Genomic DNA, 20,161 nt, shown 5'->3' with positions numbered 1-20,161 from the left:
GTAATCATAGTATATTAAAGTATATTGTAGTTCTTTCTTCACAAACATCATCTTCATGGGACGAAGTATAACCTATATGAAAAGGTAAACCTCACTAACACAATATAAACACACAAAAAGTATTAGACTGAAGACAGAGTATAAACTAAATGCTTCTTTTAAAAATATGTTTCCTTCTTAACGATACTTAGCATCGTTAAGATGAAGTGTGTCAAAAATTCTCTCTATTTCTCCTTATCTGAGCCCTTACCTTCTCTCTAACACCCTGTATAAATTCCAGCCTCCGAATCCCTTTTCTGCTGTTGGTTTAAGTCAGAGAATAAAATACATAAACAGTTTGGAGAACATGTGTTCGGGCGGGAGGGTTGCTTTGTAATAACTTAGGTAACCACTTTTGAGGAGGGTCTGTATCCAGTTTGCCCTCTTCCTGGTTCTAGTTTTTTTCTCTCAGCCTGCCTCTGCCTATGTCACTTCCTGTTAAATCCCAGGAAGGATGGACAAAAATGAAAAGAAATGATATTTCAAAGTTATCAAGTCATTACTTGTTAGAGATGGTATTGGAGTTTGGTGGAGAAAATATTTTAGTTTTCTTTTTGTTGTTTTGTTTTTTAAAAAAACAAGAAAATTTTATTTAATTTTTAAAGAAAATTCGATTGTACTGGTTTATTCTTATTCAAGACACTATATATTTTAACAGCTTTTTTGAGATATAATTTACATAACATAAAGTTCACTGTTTTAAATGCACAATTCAGTGTTTTCTTAGTATATGTACAGAGTTGCACAACCATTACCATAATCTATTATAGAACATTTAGTGACCCCAAAAAGAAACACCATACACATTAGCACACACCCACCCTCTCCACCCAAACCCTAGGTAGCCACTAATCTACTTTCTGTCTCTATAGATTTGCCTGTTCTGGACATTTCATGTAAGTGGAATCGTATAATATGTGGCCTTTTGTGAACGGCTTCTTTCACTTAGCGTAATATTTTTAAGTTCATCCATGTTGCAGGTTGTATCAGTACTTCATTTATTTTTATGGCTCAGTAATATTCCTTTGTATGAATAAACAGGTGGAGAAAATATTTTGAACACCCAAAAGAGGATTGGGACTTTCAATTTACCTGGCAAGTAATTTTTTCAAGTCTAAATACCTTGTGACAAGTTAGCTATGCCACCAGATAACAGCTATTTGCATTGCCAGGGAGTTGATAAACTCCCAGAGGACACTCTGGGTAAAGGACCCAAGTCAAATTCTATGAGCGTAGACTGAGGTTTATTTCTTCATGTGTTTGTTTATTGTTTATTTACTAATGTGGGAACTTTCTCGTTACACAGATTTTGGTGAGCTATTGATTATAATGAGTTCTGCCCCTAAGTGATATGTGAGAACTTAGCTACTCTATCCTCTTACACAATAAGATCAGGCCCATGATTAGCACACTGAATATAAGGCCTATCCCTCGTTTATAAAAGATGAAGAAACATTTATTATTTATGAAGGATTTTGAAAATTTGAAATCCTAGACAGGGAATAGTAGTCATAATTATTGGTATGATAAATTTGGCATTTATAAATTAAAAATCATTATGAGTTTGAAGAGAGATTAGAGAGATATAGAGAAAATGGCAACTGGGATAGAACTGACATCCTCCAAGGTGATGAAAAATTGGTAATAATACCTTGTATTTGTAAAACTAGAGTTTACGAAGCACTTTTACATAACTCATCTCAAGTGATTCCCATAAGGAACACGGAAGCTGAAATCACAGGATTTCGGTATTGGGAGAGAATTTGAAGTCAGCTAGTCTGGCGTCCAGTGCAGCCCTTGATGTCCTGTCCAGCCTGGCTGCCCGCCGTCGTGCTGCACGGCCTAGAGCGCCCGGAGTGACAAGTTGCTGCCTAACTGCTAAGGCAGCTCTCCCCGCTCCCCGTACTTAGTTCTGACGGCTCAGAGTTCTCCCTTGTATTGAGCTGAGATCTGTCAGCCTGTAGCTTCTGCCTATTCTAGTTCTACCCTCAAGGTCATTCCGAAGTAAAGCCTCCTCGACACTTGACAACCCTTCAGCTGCTCAAAGACAGCTCTCATGCCTCTCTTGAGTCTTTCCTTCTCTAAGCAAAGCAGCCCCAGTTCCTTTCACTGTTCCTCACATAACTTACCTTTGAGTGTTTTTGTCATCCTGGGGGCCTCTCTTCTGAATACGTTCAAGTTTAACTCTATACAAGTGTAGCACTCAGAAAGGAAAGTCATACTATAGTATGGCAGCCCGGAGCAACTCAAGCCTGCCACCTTCATCATTGGAAATTGTAGAACCCATCAGTGCAGCCTACCTCACCATAAGAATTTTGGTGGGGAAAAAAAAAAAAGAATTTTGGTGGGCACGTCCTAGTCACTCATTGTGATCTTATTGTTTACCAAGATCTCAAAGTCTGTCTTTTTCCCCTTTACTTGTGATATTGGGTTAAACCAGATCTCTCCAGATAGTGCTTGTGAAGTTGACTTTTTTCTTTTATAAATTTATTTAATTTTATTTATTTATTTTTGGCTGTGTTGGGTCTTCGTTGCTGCATGCAGGCTTTCTGTAGTTGCAGCGAGCAGGGGCTACTCTTCATTGCGGTGCACGGGCTTCTCATTGCGTGGCTCTCTTGTTGCGGAGCACGGGCTCTAGAGGCGTGTGGGCTTCAGTAGTTGTGGCTCACGGGCTCTAGAGCGCAGGCTCAGTAGTTGTGGCGCACAGGCTTAGTTGCTCGGTGGCATGTGGGATCTTCCCGGACCAGCACTCGAACCCATGTCCCCTGCATTGGCAGGTGGATTCTTACCCACTGCGCCACCAGGGAAGCCCATGAAGTTGACTTTTTAAAGGAAGGCCTAGAACCGTACCTTTTTTCCCCTGTGATGTATCATGTTGTGAGATGTAGATTATCTTTCCGCCTTGTCTGCATAGTCTCTCAGCACACTCTCTCTACCATACCTCAAGAAGACTTTTACCTTTAAATCTATAATAGTTGCTCCATTCCCAGTAGGATGTTGTACCTCCGTCATGCGCATCTTCCTCCTTGGACTAGGAATTCATGTCTCTGCAGCCATGTTCCTTATTGTTCTCTGCTTCTGGTCCAAAATGTCAAGCTTGCCCCATTCATTCATTAAGTAAATATGTAATGACTGGCACAATAAAAGCCAATATATGATGGGTATACAATGTTGGACAAAAGAGGTATGGTCCTTATTCTTGTGGAGGAGGTTACCCAGCTGAAGGGCCAGACAATTAACAGGTACCAACAGAGTGAATTTTTACTTAGTTAATGAAAAGGGAAAAAGGATGGAGTAATCAAAGCTGGTGGAGAAAGAAGGACTGTGTTTCAAGAAGTCTCACAGTGGGATGACGCTCAGTTCTCTTGATGCTCACCTTTTCTAGTCTGCTTCTGGGCCAGCTTCTTCCACCCCCCATTCTCTTGACTCTTATACTATTCATGCCTCTCTGCCTTAACAAGAGCTTATGCTTTTGGCCCCCTTGTCTTATTTATTCCTCCTTCAGACTCTCAGAAAACCCTATGATTGCTTTCCTTAGAGTTTGCAAAGGTCAATCAGTACACGAGGAGACTGACAAATTGATGGTACCTGGACTGTCACACTCGTGGACGGTGAGGCTCTTGTGACGTCTGTAACTCTTGACTCTTAAGTCAGGCAGTCTGATCCTGTCATGTGTATTCTTTAGATAGTTCTCTCTTTTGCGTTTATTTTTTCTACTTTATTGAGGTGTAACTGACAAAATTATGTGTAGTTAAAGTATACAATGTAATAAGATTTGGTATACATATATATTGTGAAATGATTACCACCAAGTTGATTACCACATCTCTCACCTCGCATAGTTACCATTTATGTGTGTGTGTGTTTGGTGAGAAAGCTTAATGTCTCCTTTCTTAGCATCATGTATACAATACAGTACTGGTAACTATCATCACCAGGCTGTGCATTACATCCCCAGAACTTATTCATCTTATAAATGAAAGTTTGCACCCTTAGACCCACATCTCTCACCTCCTGCTCCCCAGCCCCTGGCAACCACATACTACTCTCTGTTTCTATGAGTCTGACTTTATTTTTAGGTTCCACAGATAAGTGAGCTCACATAGTATTTGTCTTTTTCTGTCTGGCTTATTTTAGCATTATGTCCTCCAGGTTCATCCATGTTGTTGCAAATGACAGGATTTCCTTCATTTTTATGGCTAAAGCATTTCCCTTGTATATATACATATATCCCACACTTTATACATTCATCCATTGGCAGACACTTAGGTTGTTTCCATATCTTGGCTATCGTGAATAATGATCCAGTGACATAGGAGTAAAGCCATCTCTTCAATACAGATTTTATTTCCTTCGGATCCTTTTTGAGGTCATTATGATCATTGGTATTCTCTCAGAAAAAAGAAAACAACTCCATTTCATCCAGGTTTTCAAATATATTTGCATATAATTATATAATCGCTTATTTGATTCTTGTAATTTTCTTGGTTTCTATAATTATATCCCAAGTATGGTTCTATATTTAATGTATTTGCCCTTTTTTTTTATAAAGAACCAACTCTTGCATTTATTTAATTCCATTCTGATTTTTTAAAATAAATTTTTGCTTTTAATTTGATTAACTTTGTTCTTCTTAGATTTTGTTCTGTTTATGACTTGAATGCATAATTCATTTATTTCCATTCTTCCTTATAGTTTTCATAAAAGGTGATGGTGATTGATCAAAAAGACACTAACATGTACAGAGTCCAGCTTTCCTTGAACGTAGTTAGGTAACACAACATAGTACGTACAAAGAGTAGCACAGAGCAGGAGACTCAGCAGGACTTTCTCCATTGGGGGAGGGTTATTTTTCTCTTCCATTTCTTTTCTGATCTCTACAAGCTCATGTTTCGTCTCCTTCTATGATTTTGCCTTGCCCAGTTTTCCTTGAGCTCTCATATCTCTGATCTCTTGTTTTATAGAGATGTGTATTTTTTAAATTTTGTTGTGATATATTTGGTCATATTCATCATTTGCTCCATGGCAGTCTTTTTCTCATGAGTATCCTTCATCTGTTATGGCTTTGTTTTTCTGTGCCTTCTCGCCTTTGTTTAAATATTAACTTGGTATATGTCTTATGCCAGTTACTTTTAAATTACTGCTTACGTTTAAATGAGATGACTTTTTCCTAAATTGGAAGGGCGCAAAATTTACCCCCAGTTCACGGCACCTGTGATGAGTGCATTCTTCCTCAGCCAGCAGAGGGCAGCAACAGCAGGCTGCCACCAACGTAGAATTACTCTCTGCCAGCCTGGCTCACTGGGAGATTGCTTCACGCAGTCTGTGGCATGTCTGGAGGTATCTCTCAGCCCACCTCTCTGGCTTTTCCCTGGTGCCAAACTGGCTCTAGGGCGCTTCCTGCCACCAGTCAATGCAATCCATTCTAGTGTTCCAAACAAAACGTTATTGTTTTGCCTATGCCGTGGCCCCTGCTTTGGAGGACTGGGCCTTCTCCATCATCTCTGGTCAGAGGTGTCTCCTCTTGGCGTCTTAGCACCACACCCCGTTTGTCTTTCATGGGATTTGGTAACTTTCCCGTGTATTATGTTTCAATATTCTAGTTTTGCTGAAGATGGACTCTACATTCTGTTCTTTGTTTTGAGGTGATTTCTAAGAGAAAGTAGATCTATCTTTGCTCTGCCATTTTGAAACCACAGTCTCCTCTAAATGCATTGAATATTTCTTGGCAACAACAATTACAAATAGTTACACAAATGTATGATTTGATTTTCTCATTTTTAGCAAAATTGGGGCTTTAGGAAATAAATTTGGCAGGAAATTATCTGGCTCGCTCTCCTGTGCTAAAATTGGCTTTCAAAAATAAAAGTAACGGCAGGAGCTATAATCCCAAAATTGTAGAGTTGAAGATTGATTTTCAAAACCGTTCTCTGATTTTAAACTTTATGAATAAGAACCAGCATCACTTTTCTAAATTAATAGTGAATGTGAATTAAGAGCTACACATGGAAGATATTTATCTGCACCATATTGTGGTACTAAAAACAATATTGAGCATCCGAATTTTACAAATATCTGAGGTGTAGTTACCCTAAAAGTAAAAATTGCTATACCAAGTGTCCATCAACTTTCAGAAGTAACTACATTTGTGAAGACCTATTTTTTCATCATGCAACTGAATAAAAGTTAAACATTACTTTCAGTGAAAGGAATCTAGGCTGAATTTTATATCTTGTGTTAGTTTTCTTGGGCTGCTGTAACAAAATACCACAGACTAGTGGCTTCAACAACAGAAATTCATTTTCTCACTGTTTGGGAGGCTAGAAGTCCTTGATCAGGTGTTGGCAGATTTCGTTTCTTCTGAAGCCCCTCTCTCCTTGGTCTGCAGATGGCCACCTTCTCACTGTGTCCTCACATGGCCTTTCTTCTGTGTACCCGCATCCCTGGTGTTTTGTGTGTATCCACATTTCCTCTTCTTATAAGGACACTCATCTGATGGGACCATAGCCCCACCCTTATGACATCATTTAACTTTAATTACCTCTTTAAAAGCCCTATTTCCAAATAGAGTCACATTGGGGGTTAGGGCATCAACTTATGAGTTGGGGGTGACACAAGTCAATCCGTAACATCCCTCACATTATTATACAAAATATAAGACCAGATACTGAAACTGATATGTGAAAGAAAGAAAGAAGGGAGGGAGGGAGGGAGAGAGGGAGAAAGGGAAAGGAGGGAGAAAAAAAGAAACATGAAAAGGTTTCCAGTTCTAAACAAGAAAAGTAACTACTTAGGAAATACATTTTTTAATTACTTCTATCTTTCAATGTTTTAATCAATTTAGAATTTTAAATCTAGTTTACAGTATCATACCTGTTAATTTTATGTGCTTATTTACATCATCACTCAGTAAAAACAAAGTCTAATTATATTTCTGGCACCCGGGCTGCCTCATTTATTTTATTCTTTCCATGGCTTTTAAGTTTGACTCCTAGTGTAAAGGGATATTCCTCAGGGCCTGGCAACATCTTCTCAACTGTGGCAACCAACTTGCCTTTACCCAAACCTAATTTCCCTCAGATATTCCCTATTTTAAATTGCGCTGTCATCATCCACCTGCATCAGTTAGGGATTGGATTCACCTACTATAAAAGAAAATACAGAGGATGGTGTTTAAACAAGATAGAGGCTTATTTTTCTCCCGCTGTAGGGAAGAGCCTGAGGGGGCAGGTAGCCCCACTGTGTTATCAGGACCCAGGCATCCTCCTACTTTCTACTAGCTTCACATCTCATGTCTCTCCATTCATTGCCATTGCCTTTGTTACAAATCCTTCATCAGGTCTGAAATATTTACTTCCTCGTTCATCTTACTTTGAGCATCTTACCATTCCACATTACTGTCAATGACCTTTAGAAAACCTAAATCAAACAATGCCACTCCCTTAAAAAAAAAAAAACAACTATTTTGATGGTTCTCTCTTGCTGTTGGATGAAGCCAAAGGTCCTTAGTTTAAAACACAGAGTTCTTTGTAATCCAGTCCCCAACTTCTTTTTTTTTTTTTTTTTTTTTTTTGCGGTACGCGGGCCTCTCACTGTTGTGGCCTCTCCCGTTGCGGAGCACAGGCTCCAGACGCGCAGGCTCAGCGACCATGGCTCACGTGCCCAGCCGCTCCGCCGCATGTGGGATCTTCTCGGACCGGGGCACAAACCCGTGTCCCCTGCATCGGCAGGTGGACTCTCAACCACTGCGCCACCAGGGAAGCCCCAGTCCCCAACTGCTTTATCGATCTCATCTCCCGACACTTCCCCACAGTACCTTTTACTCCTCATCCTGAGCTTCTCACTCTTCTCTAAGCAAGCTTTAGTCTTTGGTACCTTGATAGCGCTAGGTGTTTTGATGTTAATCAGTCCCTGCCTTTATCAATTCTAAATCTGTTGGGAAATAGAAATTGGAGTCAGCAATGGATTAAAATATCAACATCTTAATTTTTTTTTTTTGACAGAGTCAGGGGGTTGTTAGAAAATCTGGATTGAACATACACCCAGAGTCAGGATTGTTATTTCCCTACCCCAACCCAGGTCTGATGTTGGGACTTAAGTAAGGGGAAAGTCAGATCTACAAAGAAAACTCTAAACCCAGCATATCAGTTGGATTTGACTTAGCTGAATAGAACTAAAAACCCTAATATTGCAGTGACTTAACTCAAAAAGGAGCGGGCATTTCAGAACTAGTATATAATTCAACAGTGTCATCAAGGACCCATGCTCTTAAGTGTTTCTTCTCTATTATGCTTAGCACTTGCCTTCCATCCTTGGGTTTATCACATCGTCCAAGATAGTTATCGGGGCTCCAGCCATTTCATCTACATTCCGGGCAGCAGGAAAGAGAGTTGTAAGGAGACTTTCCGGAAGTTTTGTTTACATGTCATTGGCCAGAACTTTCTACATAATTAAATTAACACAACTTCAAGGGAGGCTAGGAAATATAGTCTTATCCTGAGCAGTAATATGTCCACCCTCGAAACTGGTATTCTAGTAAAAAGTTGAAGTTAAGAATGGATGTTATGATAGGCAATTAGTAGTCTGCCACAGTCAGCTAACTGTGCAGTCTTGGCCTCCTGCCTCCTTTGAGTTCAGTGAGCCCCAGGAGTGGGACCCAGGTTTGCTTGCCTTGTGGTACAGCAGTGGGAGAGAATGGGTCTGGAGAGAGCCAAGAAGGGCCCAAGGGTACATTCCCAGTGCTCTTTTCCAGAACTGGACCATTGGGTAAATCGCTGCTCTTCCTCTGGGGAGGATTAAGTGCAGATGGTAAGAGGGACCAGAAAATCCCTGGACTACTGCTCCCTCCATGAGAGTGAAGCAGGAACCCACTGACGGAACATGAGGCCAGGGAGCGGCGCTTATCACGAGTGCACCTTTCCAGCCCCTCTTGCTAGGCCTGCACTGCTTCCGCGGTACTTCCACTAGTAAATGCCAGCTTATCCTCTAAGCCCCAGCTTGTATGTTGCTTTTCCGTTGACACTTTCATGACCTGTATTCTGACCCCCAGACAGATCTCTATTCTTTTCTCTCAGTGTGTACAGACTGAAAGGATAACACTTCTCACATGCTATTAGAATTCTTATTTTCTATCTATGCCTGTTTCTCCTTCTCTTTCTCCAAAACCTATACTAAACTGTGCAGTTTGGGAGGCCAGGAACGTAGTTTTATTATCTTTACATTTCAGCTCCTCCAGCAGTACCTGACAAGTCTTAGAGGTGCTGGAACATCTCCTGAATTAGCAATGCTGATTTCCTACTTTCCCTGTTTTATAATAAGGAGACTGAGATCTTGACAAGTTGAGTGACTTAGTAAATAATAAAAGTAATGAACATTAAATGAGGCTTTCATTAAAACCTCATTGTGTTCCAGGCATGTTCATGAGTGTTTGTGTGTATTATTCTCCTTAATTCTCATATCAACCTGGTGAAGCACGTGTCATTATCCCTATTTTACATGGAGGTGAATTGGCCAAGACTGCAGAGCAAGGAAGTGGCAAACCTGGGATTTGAACCTAGGTCTTCTCTTACTTCAGTCCCTGTGCTAGCATAGCATGGACCAGACCCAGGTCTTCTAAGTTCATGCCTAACGCAAAAATATTTGAATTTTATCCCCTTTTCGTGCCCTGCTTTGTTGTAATGCAATAATCATTTAATAACGCTTATTAAGACAAGGCATCCTTGGTATAGATAGACACGCCTTTCGGCAGGGAGGGGACATTTTCCTAGTACTGATGCTTCATATCTGCTCAAGGCCATCCTTACACTCTTGCCCAAGTCACCAGGAACTACTTAACAACAGTTGGAAGGAAAATCAGAAAGTTAATCTGCTCAGTTTAAAACATTTTGGAACTCCCCCTGGGAACTGAACGGTCCTATGGGTTAATGCCTGTCAGAAAAGGATGCTCCCCCGGAGGACACAACCATTTAGCATTTGGCTTTTAGCAAGTTTAAAGCTGGGTAAGGGAAGTGAGGCGCGGGCTTCCCCTAACTCTTTTTAAGAGACTTCATGTGAATATTTGGGGGTTAGTTTATTTGCTTCAGAAGGAGAAGATGCATAGCCTGTCAGACGGAGCCAGGAGAAATGCAGTGTTGCCCAGTCACCGCCCCCTCCCCCCCACCGTCAAGAGGAGACTCATGTTCCCTTAATTCAACACTTCTGACAGAAAACTGCACATTCATCACACAAGACTTCTCCCCAAATGTCTAGCCACACTCTGCAGTTACCCAAGAAAGAAAATGAGATTTTGAACTGTAAATAGTTCCTCTGTGCCAAGGACTTCTTATCCTTGGTTTCCTAAAACAGCAGATTCGTAGAGTATTTCCATCATGCGGCTGTGTGCTTTCCCCTGCATTCTGGAGATTAAATCCTTTTGATCAGAGAACCTTACCCTTGGCCATCCTGCTTTCTCTGGGCTCTAACTGATAGTGAGGATGGCGTTATAGGACCAAATGAGTAGAGGGAAAGTGAATGGGGAAGACAAACAAAGGGTTGGCATGGAGACAGTCATCTTATGTGGTTGAGTCATTGAATTGTATGTGAAATTGGAGCCCTAGGCCTGTTTGCTAGATTATGTGTTTTAAGCATAGTAAGAAATGCATGTAATATTGCAACCCGGTGCACACACGTAAACACACACGTAACGGGTCACAGCCTGAAGTAGTAGATGAAACCGTGTGTGGTGGTTACGGCACGAACCATAAAGTCAGACCTACCAGTCAGCCCCTGCTCTCCCAGCAGAAGGCACCTCATGAAGCCCGTGAGCCATGACCGCTGAGCCTGCGCGTCCGGAGCCTGTGCTCCGCAACGGGAGAGGCCACAGCAGTGAGAGGCCCGCGTACCGCAAAAATAAATAAATAAAGCACTTAATGAAGTCCTGGTTGCATAGTAAATGCCCACCTTGTGTTTGCCGTTATTGCTGGTGTTGTAGTTATTTGACCCCCCTACTCGCTAGCGATGTCATTTCCTGGTGGATGAAATAATCCTCGGGCTCATCCCTAACATTGGTGGGCGCCAGCCGGTTTAGCCACGGTTAGTCCACACCCCTGCAACCAGCGCCCCTTGGCAACTCCTTGGGCCGGGAATCCACATCTGGTGGCAAATTCCACTCTCAGAAGGACAGACTTCCACCTGGAAGTGGACGCAGGTTGTCTGGGCAGGAAAGTCAGGGTTCTCGCCTTCTGGATCTTGCGCTAGAAAGGGTTAGATACAGGTCTGGGCATACTCCATCACCACCGCCCCCAGGCCCCAGAAGATTTCTCACCCGGACAGAGGAGGGCAGAAGCCAGAGAAAGCACAGGTCCAGCACTGAGGATCCTCCTGCTTGGGTCTAAGGGTCTTACCTCAGGGTTGTTGCTAGACTCATTTGGGATAATAGGTGTGAATGTGTCTTTAATGTAAGATTGAAGTATTGTCTTGATGGCCTCCCTGATCCCAAATTCTGTTAAAGTCAGCCCCCTTGAACAAACTAGCGGAAGCTACAGAAAAAGACAAGTTACTAAAATAGAATATGATGCCTTGTTTTTGTTTCAGGCACTGGCTTTCAGGCCTCAGGCTACAACTTCAACACCTATGACTGGAGGAGTCCCAAACAGAGAGGCAGTTTGTCCCCAGTCACTAAGCCTCGAAGCCAGACTTACCCAGATGTGGGGCTGAGTAACGAGGACTGGGACCAGTCCACAGTCAGTGGGTAAGGTTTTCACCAACTGCTGCCCTGTCCCAACTGCTTCCGGGTCATTTGGGCCAGATGTGAACTTCTCTACTTCCAGTGGCACCTACTGCTAGCGTTGGAAGCATTGTGTGAAGCCACTGTCGCCATCCATGCTGGCCCCATGTCCAGATTCGAAGACTTGGGCCTGCCCAGTGGGAGGCAGAGCTCCACCACACAACAGGGCAAGAGCTAAGTTTCCCTGAATGAAAACAGCAGTAGCACATGAGGAAATTCTACTTCTGTAAACTGTGTCCTCACTCTATGACTAGTTCCCTCTCCTTTTGTTTAGAAGGTAGTTTCACATTAACTTACATTAGAAAAAAAAATTTTTTTTAACTGAGGGTTCCCTATTTTCAACTGAGAGGTCTATTTTAGCAGTTTGCTCCCTTACCAAAATATTTTAAGGAAATTCATAAAAAGCGATAGCACTTAACGCCTCTATACTGATGTTTGTAATGAGTGGGGAAAACGTATTTTTCTCTCTTAGAGAAAAGTTTGATTTCCCTTTCCCTGTGGACAGAGCAGCTGACAGATATTCCCACGGGTGCCATGTTGACGCAGCCATGAATACTGTGAAATTCAATTAGTAAGACCATGGTCCTTCTGGTCTTTGAGACACTTGAGTTTCCTAAAGCGTCCTTCTACTGGAGCTGGCTTGACTGGAAGCCACAGTGGGAAGAAAGCCAGACCCAAAACGAATCTCTATTTTGTGTGTGAGATGAAGGAGAGAGAGATTCTGGAGACCAAAAAAAAAAAAAAATGTCCAGCAAGTTCTTAACCCAGACTGTATTTCACAACAGTTTTACAGGGGCTCCGGACAGTGCAGAGGCTGAACAAGAGGAGAACTTCTGGTCCCAAGCGCTAGAGGATTTGGAAACCTGTGGACAATCAGGAATTCTCAGAGAACTCGAGGTAGCCTTGGTCCTGCTACTTTTATTGTTTCTACATTCATTGTTTTCTTGGTCCTTTTGAGTTGGCATTGATCACACCAGTTCATTTAAAAGCTTTAACCCTTTCCACAGGAGAAAGCTGACAGGCGTGTGTCTTTGAGAAACATGAATCTCTTGGTAGCTACCCTTTATGTTTATATTTTTGCTTGTGAAGCTGCCTTCCCTGCCCCCTTGCCGTCTGGACAGTGATTTGATTTTATCCAATGCAGTTAAAAGTATTTCTTTCCCCATTTCCACCCCTCCCCCCCACCCCGCCGAGCTTACTGACCTGTGGCTTCTGCCATTTGCTCCCTGCTAAGCCTGACTGTACCTGTTTGCCACTGGATCGTTTGGGGCGAGCTGAGTCTCCCAGCAGTGGCATCTCTCATTCTCTTATTTGCTTTAGAAAGGTTTCTTTGGCATGTTTTCGTTTGTACCTGGTAGAGACATTAATTTGATCGTGAAGAGGAACATAAGAGGAAATTTTACTTTACTTCATTTTGCCCTTAACGTAGATGACAGTGCCTCTGATGAAAAAAGCCAGTCTGTTTGAGAAGCAGCCAGCCAACATATTACAGCCTACATTGCTGTTCATTGCAAATCCTGATTCTGTGTTAATTTAGTGTGAATTCAAGGAGTTGCAGAGAGACGGAGTATAATAGCTGAACTCCTGGGGAGTTCTTTAATCAAAGCCATAAATTTGCTGACGGTATTCACACTTTGGTCTGGGAAGTCCTGGACTGTTTCCTTTTATGTTCTTTTAAATTTTCGGAGCTGTAAAAAATAAAGTGGCAGAAGTTGCATTTTTATTTTGATGTCATATGAGGTCCCCAAGTCACCATAAGGAATGTGAATGGCCTAATGGGGTGGAACTCTTGCAATTCTAAAATGATGACTCATCTTTATATTATTTTGCTTCTCAAATGCATGTGTGGATATTTTCTGTGATTCTAATGTCTGTGAAATCTGCAAAGAGAATTATAAAGAAAAATACTAGTTTGAATTTGTAAACATCATGATTATTACCTGGCATGAACTGCAGCTTCAGAGCACAAGTTAAAGGACCTGGAGATGGATAATCCTATAAAATTTAAATACATTAAGATGTTAGCAATTGGTTCCCTTCTGTGAAACTTTCAAAAAAAGTAGAGTGCTTAAGTATCAGGTGGCTTATTTAAACTTTTACCACTTCCCATATAGAGAAGGGTCAGCATTCTCCCAAACTGAGTAAAGATCTCAGTTCACAATTTTTGAACATATTCCTGCTTTTCAAAGCGTGTTTTGGCTCATATGCCTTTTTCACTTTGCATTTTGAAATACTTCTCTTTTGAAGAAGCAGCTATTCTTCTAATAGCTTCTACATTAGGTAAAATGAAGATGATGTAAAAAGTAGTACAATGAAGTTGCGTTTTCACTCAGACATTGAGTTATCCAATGGAAACAACATACGTCAGCATAGAAGTCATCTCGCAGGAGCCAATAGGTTTCCTGTAACATCGTTTCTGGCAGGTGTGGCCCTCGAAATTATACATCCAGGAAAAAAAATGGGTTGAATTAATAAGCCAAATAGAAATTAAAGTTTTCAACTAGGAAGAATGATTGACAAATCCATAAATTAGAATCTCGTTCACACTTTTAGCACAAAGGGAATTCATTTATCAGTTTGGATGAACTCTGCTCCCTTGATTGCAAAAGTTACTATGCAAAAGATATTACTGGAGCTAGGTTCCTGCATAAGAAATGTATATCCAGCATTAAAAGTTAAAGCATACTATCACTGTAACAAATGCAGAAGATTAGCTAAGATGAAAAATGATTACAATTGAAATGAAAATGAAAATTATACTAGTCATTTTCCCCATTGCTAGCAATAATTTAGGTTCAGCTTTAGCGCTGAAAAATATATAGTTTTAACAAAAGAGAAAAATTCAAACTAAGACTTTGGACAAGTTACTTAATTTCCTTATCAGGTATTTCTGCTTTAAAATATGGGGATTATAATGACTAATGTTTATACGGCACTTAACATAGAACATGACACAATAAATGTTTGATAGAAATTATTTTTGCCACTTTTTTGAGTATTGAATGCTGCCTTAACTATCTTTTGCTTAGTATAACATAGGAAGAAGGTTTAACTGAATGTCAGATAGAGAACTCTTAAATATATTCCTCCTAAGTTGTATGTATACCAGTTATCTCACTAATAATTTTGAAAAAGTATAATATAAATTATGAATTGTGCAAAATGAAAACAGGCAATACATACTCTTGAGGCAGAAACAAATCCTAGAAAACTTTAAATAATTACTTTTTATTTTAGTTTTTGTATTTGTGTTTTAATTTTAATATTCCTTCAGCAATATCACTAATTCAATTTACATTCACTTTAAACAAAACAATCTATCCTCTGAAAACTCGACCTGAAGACCTTTTGATAGTCTGTCATCGCTTCCATTAGAGCCCTTTCTAGATCAGATTGTAACTTCTGTTTGGCTAAGGCTCATCAAAGCAGAAGTGTTGTCTCCCAGCTGTAGTGATTATTTGACTTCCAATGTGTTTCCTGTTGGTCTAATGAAAAATGAGTATTAAAAATAAATGTTCACAAAGCAAATAGCTAGTCTAAATAGGTAAAAACAATAGGTGGATGGTCACCACAGCAAGAAAACAATCATCAGATGCTATCAGTAACAGTAGATTAAACAAGGAAATGATATGTGTGAGTTAAATGCCATAAAATAAAAGGATGTCCCATGTTACCAACAAAGCTAGTAATAGAAAGGTTTCAGTTTAAAGGGGATTTATCTGAAATAAACCATTATATGGATAAGCCACACTGGATAAATGTTAAGGGGTTTTTTTCATTTACTAAAAAAAGTCAGTTTTATAAGTTTCAACCTCATACTTGACTGAGAACCAATATAGCCTCATAGTCAAGAATAAGAGTTTTGGAGACATGGCTAAAGTAGTAATCCCAGACTCTTGGGCAAGTTGCTTCACTGATCCAGGCATCCCCTTCCTTGAGTAAAATGAGGAGGTATAATAATTATAATACCTTACCATATAGAGTTATTATAAGTATTTAATGGTATGCTGCATACACAATGTGGTACTTAGCATTTGTAAATGCTCAATGACCCATGAGGTTTTTCTTACAATTGTTTTTTTAAAAATTATCAGTAAGGGGCTTCCCTGGTGGCGCAGTGGTTGAGAGTCCGCCTGCCGATGCAGGGGACGCAGGTTCGTGCCCCGGTCCGGGAAGATCCCACATGCCGCGGAGCGGCTGGGCCCGTGAGCCATGGCCGCTGAGCCTGCGCGTCCGGAGCCTGTGCTCCGCAACGGGAGAGGCCACAACAGTGAGAGGCCCGCGTACCAAAAAAAAAAAAAAAATTATCAGTAAGATAACTGATCTAGCCAGGATATTGATAAGTTCACTTGTTTTGTTTCTTTTTCAACAGAGTTGTAGATATACCTACCTGTGTGCTAATACTTGGCTGTCATTCAAAGATCTTGTGAGTGGCATGGGTATAGCTGAACACCAGGTGAAGCTTGGAATTATAAATCTTAGCAAGATAACAAGTGAAAACTCTACTCACTTTGCAGTATTCCCTCCTGATCAGTAATTTTAGATAGTGCACTTGGCTCATCTACTACCTATGGGACCTTGGGTAGGTCAGCCTTTTTGTGCCTCAGTTTCCTCACATGTAAATTAGGAGGAATAACAGCACTTACCTCATAAAGTTGTTGTGAGGCTTAAATGCGTGAATACATTCAAAGGACTCAACAAATTACACTTCTGTTACTTTTAGCATCGGTATCAACACCACTAGATCATGTTGTAGCGTGGCACGTGGAATTTGTTTTCTGTATCCATGATTTCACGCAGATTCACTGATGCTGGTACACCCTTATATAACCATCATACGGAGGAACACAGCTGGCTACAGGCATATTTTCAGAATTTTAGCATCCTCTAACCATGAGAAATGAACATTCCCAGCATGATATTGGTTTCAAATGCTCTTTTTGTTCCACTTCTGAGACTCAGTCATTTTTGAGATCTAATCTTAGCATTCCTTGTGTATTATGCAGGGAACAGATTTGAAAGTGAACAAACTTCTCAATTCACTGGTAAAATCCAACCCAGGTCTCATCACTTTTGAGCAAAGGGTTGAATACGGTAGCGTCATAAATGATTATTCCTTAACCTCTCTGAGGACCTTACACAAAGGTCATTTCTAAGAAACACTGACCTTCGCCAAATGATGTGGAGACCTAGCTGATCTACAAACTTCTCCGGCCGGCCACGTGGCCAAAGGAAAGACAATATGCCAGAGCTAGGCAGACAGCCTTCGGTAGAAGCCCTCGCCTTTTTATCAGTAGCCTCATTTCAGCCCATTGTTACCTCCAGGTGGGGCTAGAGGCACCATTGCAAATGGGGTCAGCCTGGTCCCCACTGAGGAGTTCTTAGTTCATTTCTGTAAGATATACTGAAGGTTGCCTCGTGAATCCCATCTTTAGATCCCACTCAGTAGAAAGTTAATGCTTAAAATGTAGTTTGCAGTAAGCAGATGTTAGAGCTTTTCAGTTTGCCAAACTGCCAGGGGTGGTATTTGATTAAATAAACTCAATGGCTTAAGTACTTAAATTGGATTTGAGTTGTGCATTATAAATGTCACGTGTGAAGCATATTCCCAGACTTTCATGGTGCAATTAGTACGTCCATTCTCCAGCCTTTGGTTATGCCCTGAAGAGACCGTATTTTGACTGGGCAGAAGGAGAAATGTGCTTCATGTTGAGCAACCAAACGCTTTTCTTAGTCCGTGGCTTAATTGTTTCTGAAAATTGTCAATGCCACAGGCAACAATCATGTCGGGGAGCACGATGAGTTTGAATCACGAGGCCCCTACACCTCGCAGTCAGCTGGGGCGACAGGCCAGCTTCCAGGAACGGAGCAGTTCGCGGCCACACTATAGCCAGACCACTCGGAGCAACACTCTGCCCTCGGACGTGAGCAGGAAGTCTGTCACCCTGAGAAAAATGAAGCAGGAAATGAAGGAGATCATGTCCCCGACTCCTGTGGAGCTGCACAAGGTCAGGAAACTCTCTTTCCTTCCCTTAGGGTCACATTCTGTTCAGCGTGGCCACCCCGATGCAAGCATGATCATGACATTCTACTGTGGGCTCAACCAAGGAGAGAAGCTAGAGCTTGAAGGCAGATCATCAGAGACCGATTGTTCTCAAAACGTGAGCTCTGAGAGGTGATCTCATAAAACAGGGAACACTGGCTTTCAAGCAGTGAATTTATCAGAAATGTATTTATGGCCAAAATCTTCTCACCGAAGTTTGAGGTTCTAGTGTCACGTGGAGGTTGAATGAGTTGGTCTGTTATTCCAACTTCACTGGAAGGGGGAAGGATTTTCTAAATGTCGTACCCTCCCAGCTTCACTGAAAAGGGGTTTCAGGGGTGACGCTGGAAGGCTTAATCATCAGTTACAGACTTCTCAGCAGACAGTTATATTATTCAGGGGACATGAAGTTCTCTTTGAGATGTCATTTAGATGTCTTGGGTCAGGACAGGGTAAGCCCTGGTTATATTCCATCTCTGTTATGATAGTTGCCTCACTTTGCTTCATGGAAGGAAACCTATGATTGCAAACAGCTGAATCTGAGTTGCTGGCAGAGTTTGAACAAGGCATGTGTAGGTGACAGTGTCTGTGGAGCCCAGGCCAAGGAAAGCAGTGGGAGGGAGCTTTCTCTGGTTTACTTTTGTAGAACTCTAATGCTTTTTGTTGTTTTGTTGCTAATACATAAGGATGTATAGTTGGTAACAATCTCACCCTACTTTTCTTGAGAGCCAAGACCCTCTCTGTAGTTAATAATCTGTTAGCTAGAGATAAGTTATCGGTCTTACCCAGAAGAGCATATAAATGTCAGGTTGAGAGGAGGTAAAGGCCAACTACTCCCTTTTTCCTCTAACGACTTCAGTCTCCCTAACTATTAAAAGTAGCCATTTTGCAGCTGACAACGGATATAGTGAAAGAAAGGATTGTATAGGAAGTTGGGTTCTGAATTCTGTGTTCCAATCCTGGGTTCATTCTTTCATCACTCATTCATTCGTTCATTCATTCAATGCATAGACTGTGCATTCATTTACTTAAAGAATGTATTATAAATCCCCAGGGAGCACATGGTCTAATGGGGAGACAGTCCAGGAAACAGTGGGAAGATGGTGGGATAAGTACAATAGACGCTAGACTAGGCTGCCCTGAGGGACGGCACGAGGTAGGGGGCTGGCGGGCAGGGTTGGGGAGGAACCTGAACCCACTACAGAGGAAGATAAAGCCTTCCTAGATGCAGGTGTTGACTCCGCAGGAAGGTGGAGGGTGGGAAGGCATTCCAAAGCACAGAAAGAAACATGTACAAGGGCTTCCCTGGTGGCGCAGTGGTTGAGAGTCCGCCTGCCGATGCAGGGGACACGGGTTTGTGCCCCGGTCCGGGAAGATCCCACATGCCGCGGAGCGGCTGGGCCCGTGAGCCATGGCCGCTGAGCCTGCGAGTCCAGAGCCTGTGCTCCGCAACGGGAGAGGCCACAACAGTGAGAGGCCCGCGTACCGGGAAAAAAAAAAAAAAAAAAAAATGTACAAAAGGATGTCACAGATAGCAGTATACTGAGGGAGTGCAGATCTGCCAACGAGAGCCTTGTGCATTAAGAGGCATTACAGACTTTACAGAAAAGCAAAGAAGTTTCTGACACTTTAGGGTGGGGACCCAGCTCTAGCCCCATATCACAAGTTAGTTTATCCAGTTACTGTGAGTTGATGTCTGTCTGGTAAACACCAGCCTTCACCACCTGTCACATATCCTAATCTGCTAATTGACAAACACCGTTAGGAGGCTGTAAGGACTCCATTGGTGATTAAATTGCAGAAGCTGCATAGTCACTGCTAATTCTGCTGTACCAAGAAAAGGGCTGGCCCTTCCTGATTCCCTCGGTTATTTAGGAACCCTGCCTTCCCCTCTTCTCTAAAAGTCTACTGCCCAGGCAGAGGGGAGCATGCTGGGTAACCCACCTTCCTTCAGCACCAAAGGAAAAGGATACCAGTGAGTGCCTACTGTGTGCTATAGTCTTTCTATTTTTAGCCTCCCACAACAGTGCTTCTTAGCAGATATTTATTACCTCCAGCTGCAGGATAGGGAAATAGCAAGTATAAAATAGAGCCATTTTTCCTTCTGGAGTGAAGCAGTCTCCTCAAAGGGAGATTCCTGATAGCCCAGCAATACAAAAGGCTTGTCTCCCCATCCCTCCTGTACTGAAAGCAGTTAGCAAAGATAATGACAGTCAATTGGCTGTGCAAGTTGTTATAGCTGAGGTTTTAAAAAATGTGCTGAAAATAGATCTTGTTTTTTTTTTTTAAAAAAAAAGGCGTCATGCATTTAACAG

At 41.6% G+C, this 20,161-nt stretch overlaps 1 protein-coding gene across 8 annotated transcripts in view; it reads left to right on the top strand.

Annotated features, from left to right (window-relative positions):
• The window catches only part of GRIP1 (glutamate receptor interacting protein 1), a 699,747-nt gene that overhangs the window by 646,625 nt on the left and 32,961 nt on the right, over positions 1 to 20,161 (top strand). For 5 of the 8 annotated variants that reach the window (XM_049693962.1, XM_049693963.1, XM_049693961.1 and 2 more), the window contains 4 exons: positions 11,611 to 11,767; positions 12,589 to 12,700; positions 12,811 to 12,855; positions 17,578 to 17,811. In XM_049693962.1, coding sequence (XP_049549919.1) covers positions 11,611 to 11,767; positions 12,589 to 12,700; positions 12,811 to 12,855; positions 17,578 to 17,811 — 548 coding nt within the window. The remainder of the gene's footprint in view (positions 1 to 11,610; positions 11,768 to 12,588; positions 12,701 to 12,810; positions 12,856 to 17,577; positions 17,812 to 20,161) is intronic. The other 3 variants (XM_033440573.2, XM_033440572.2, XM_033440570.2) reach the window with 1 other exon arrangement.

The sequence above is a fragment of the Orcinus orca genome, chromosome 11 (assembly GCF_937001465.1).
Source record: "Orcinus orca chromosome 11, mOrcOrc1.1, whole genome shotgun sequence".
NCBI classification, from domain to species: domain Eukaryota; kingdom Metazoa; phylum Chordata; class Mammalia; order Artiodactyla; family Delphinidae; genus Orcinus; species Orcinus orca.
This window is presented reverse-complemented; position numbering and strand designations above follow the sequence as displayed.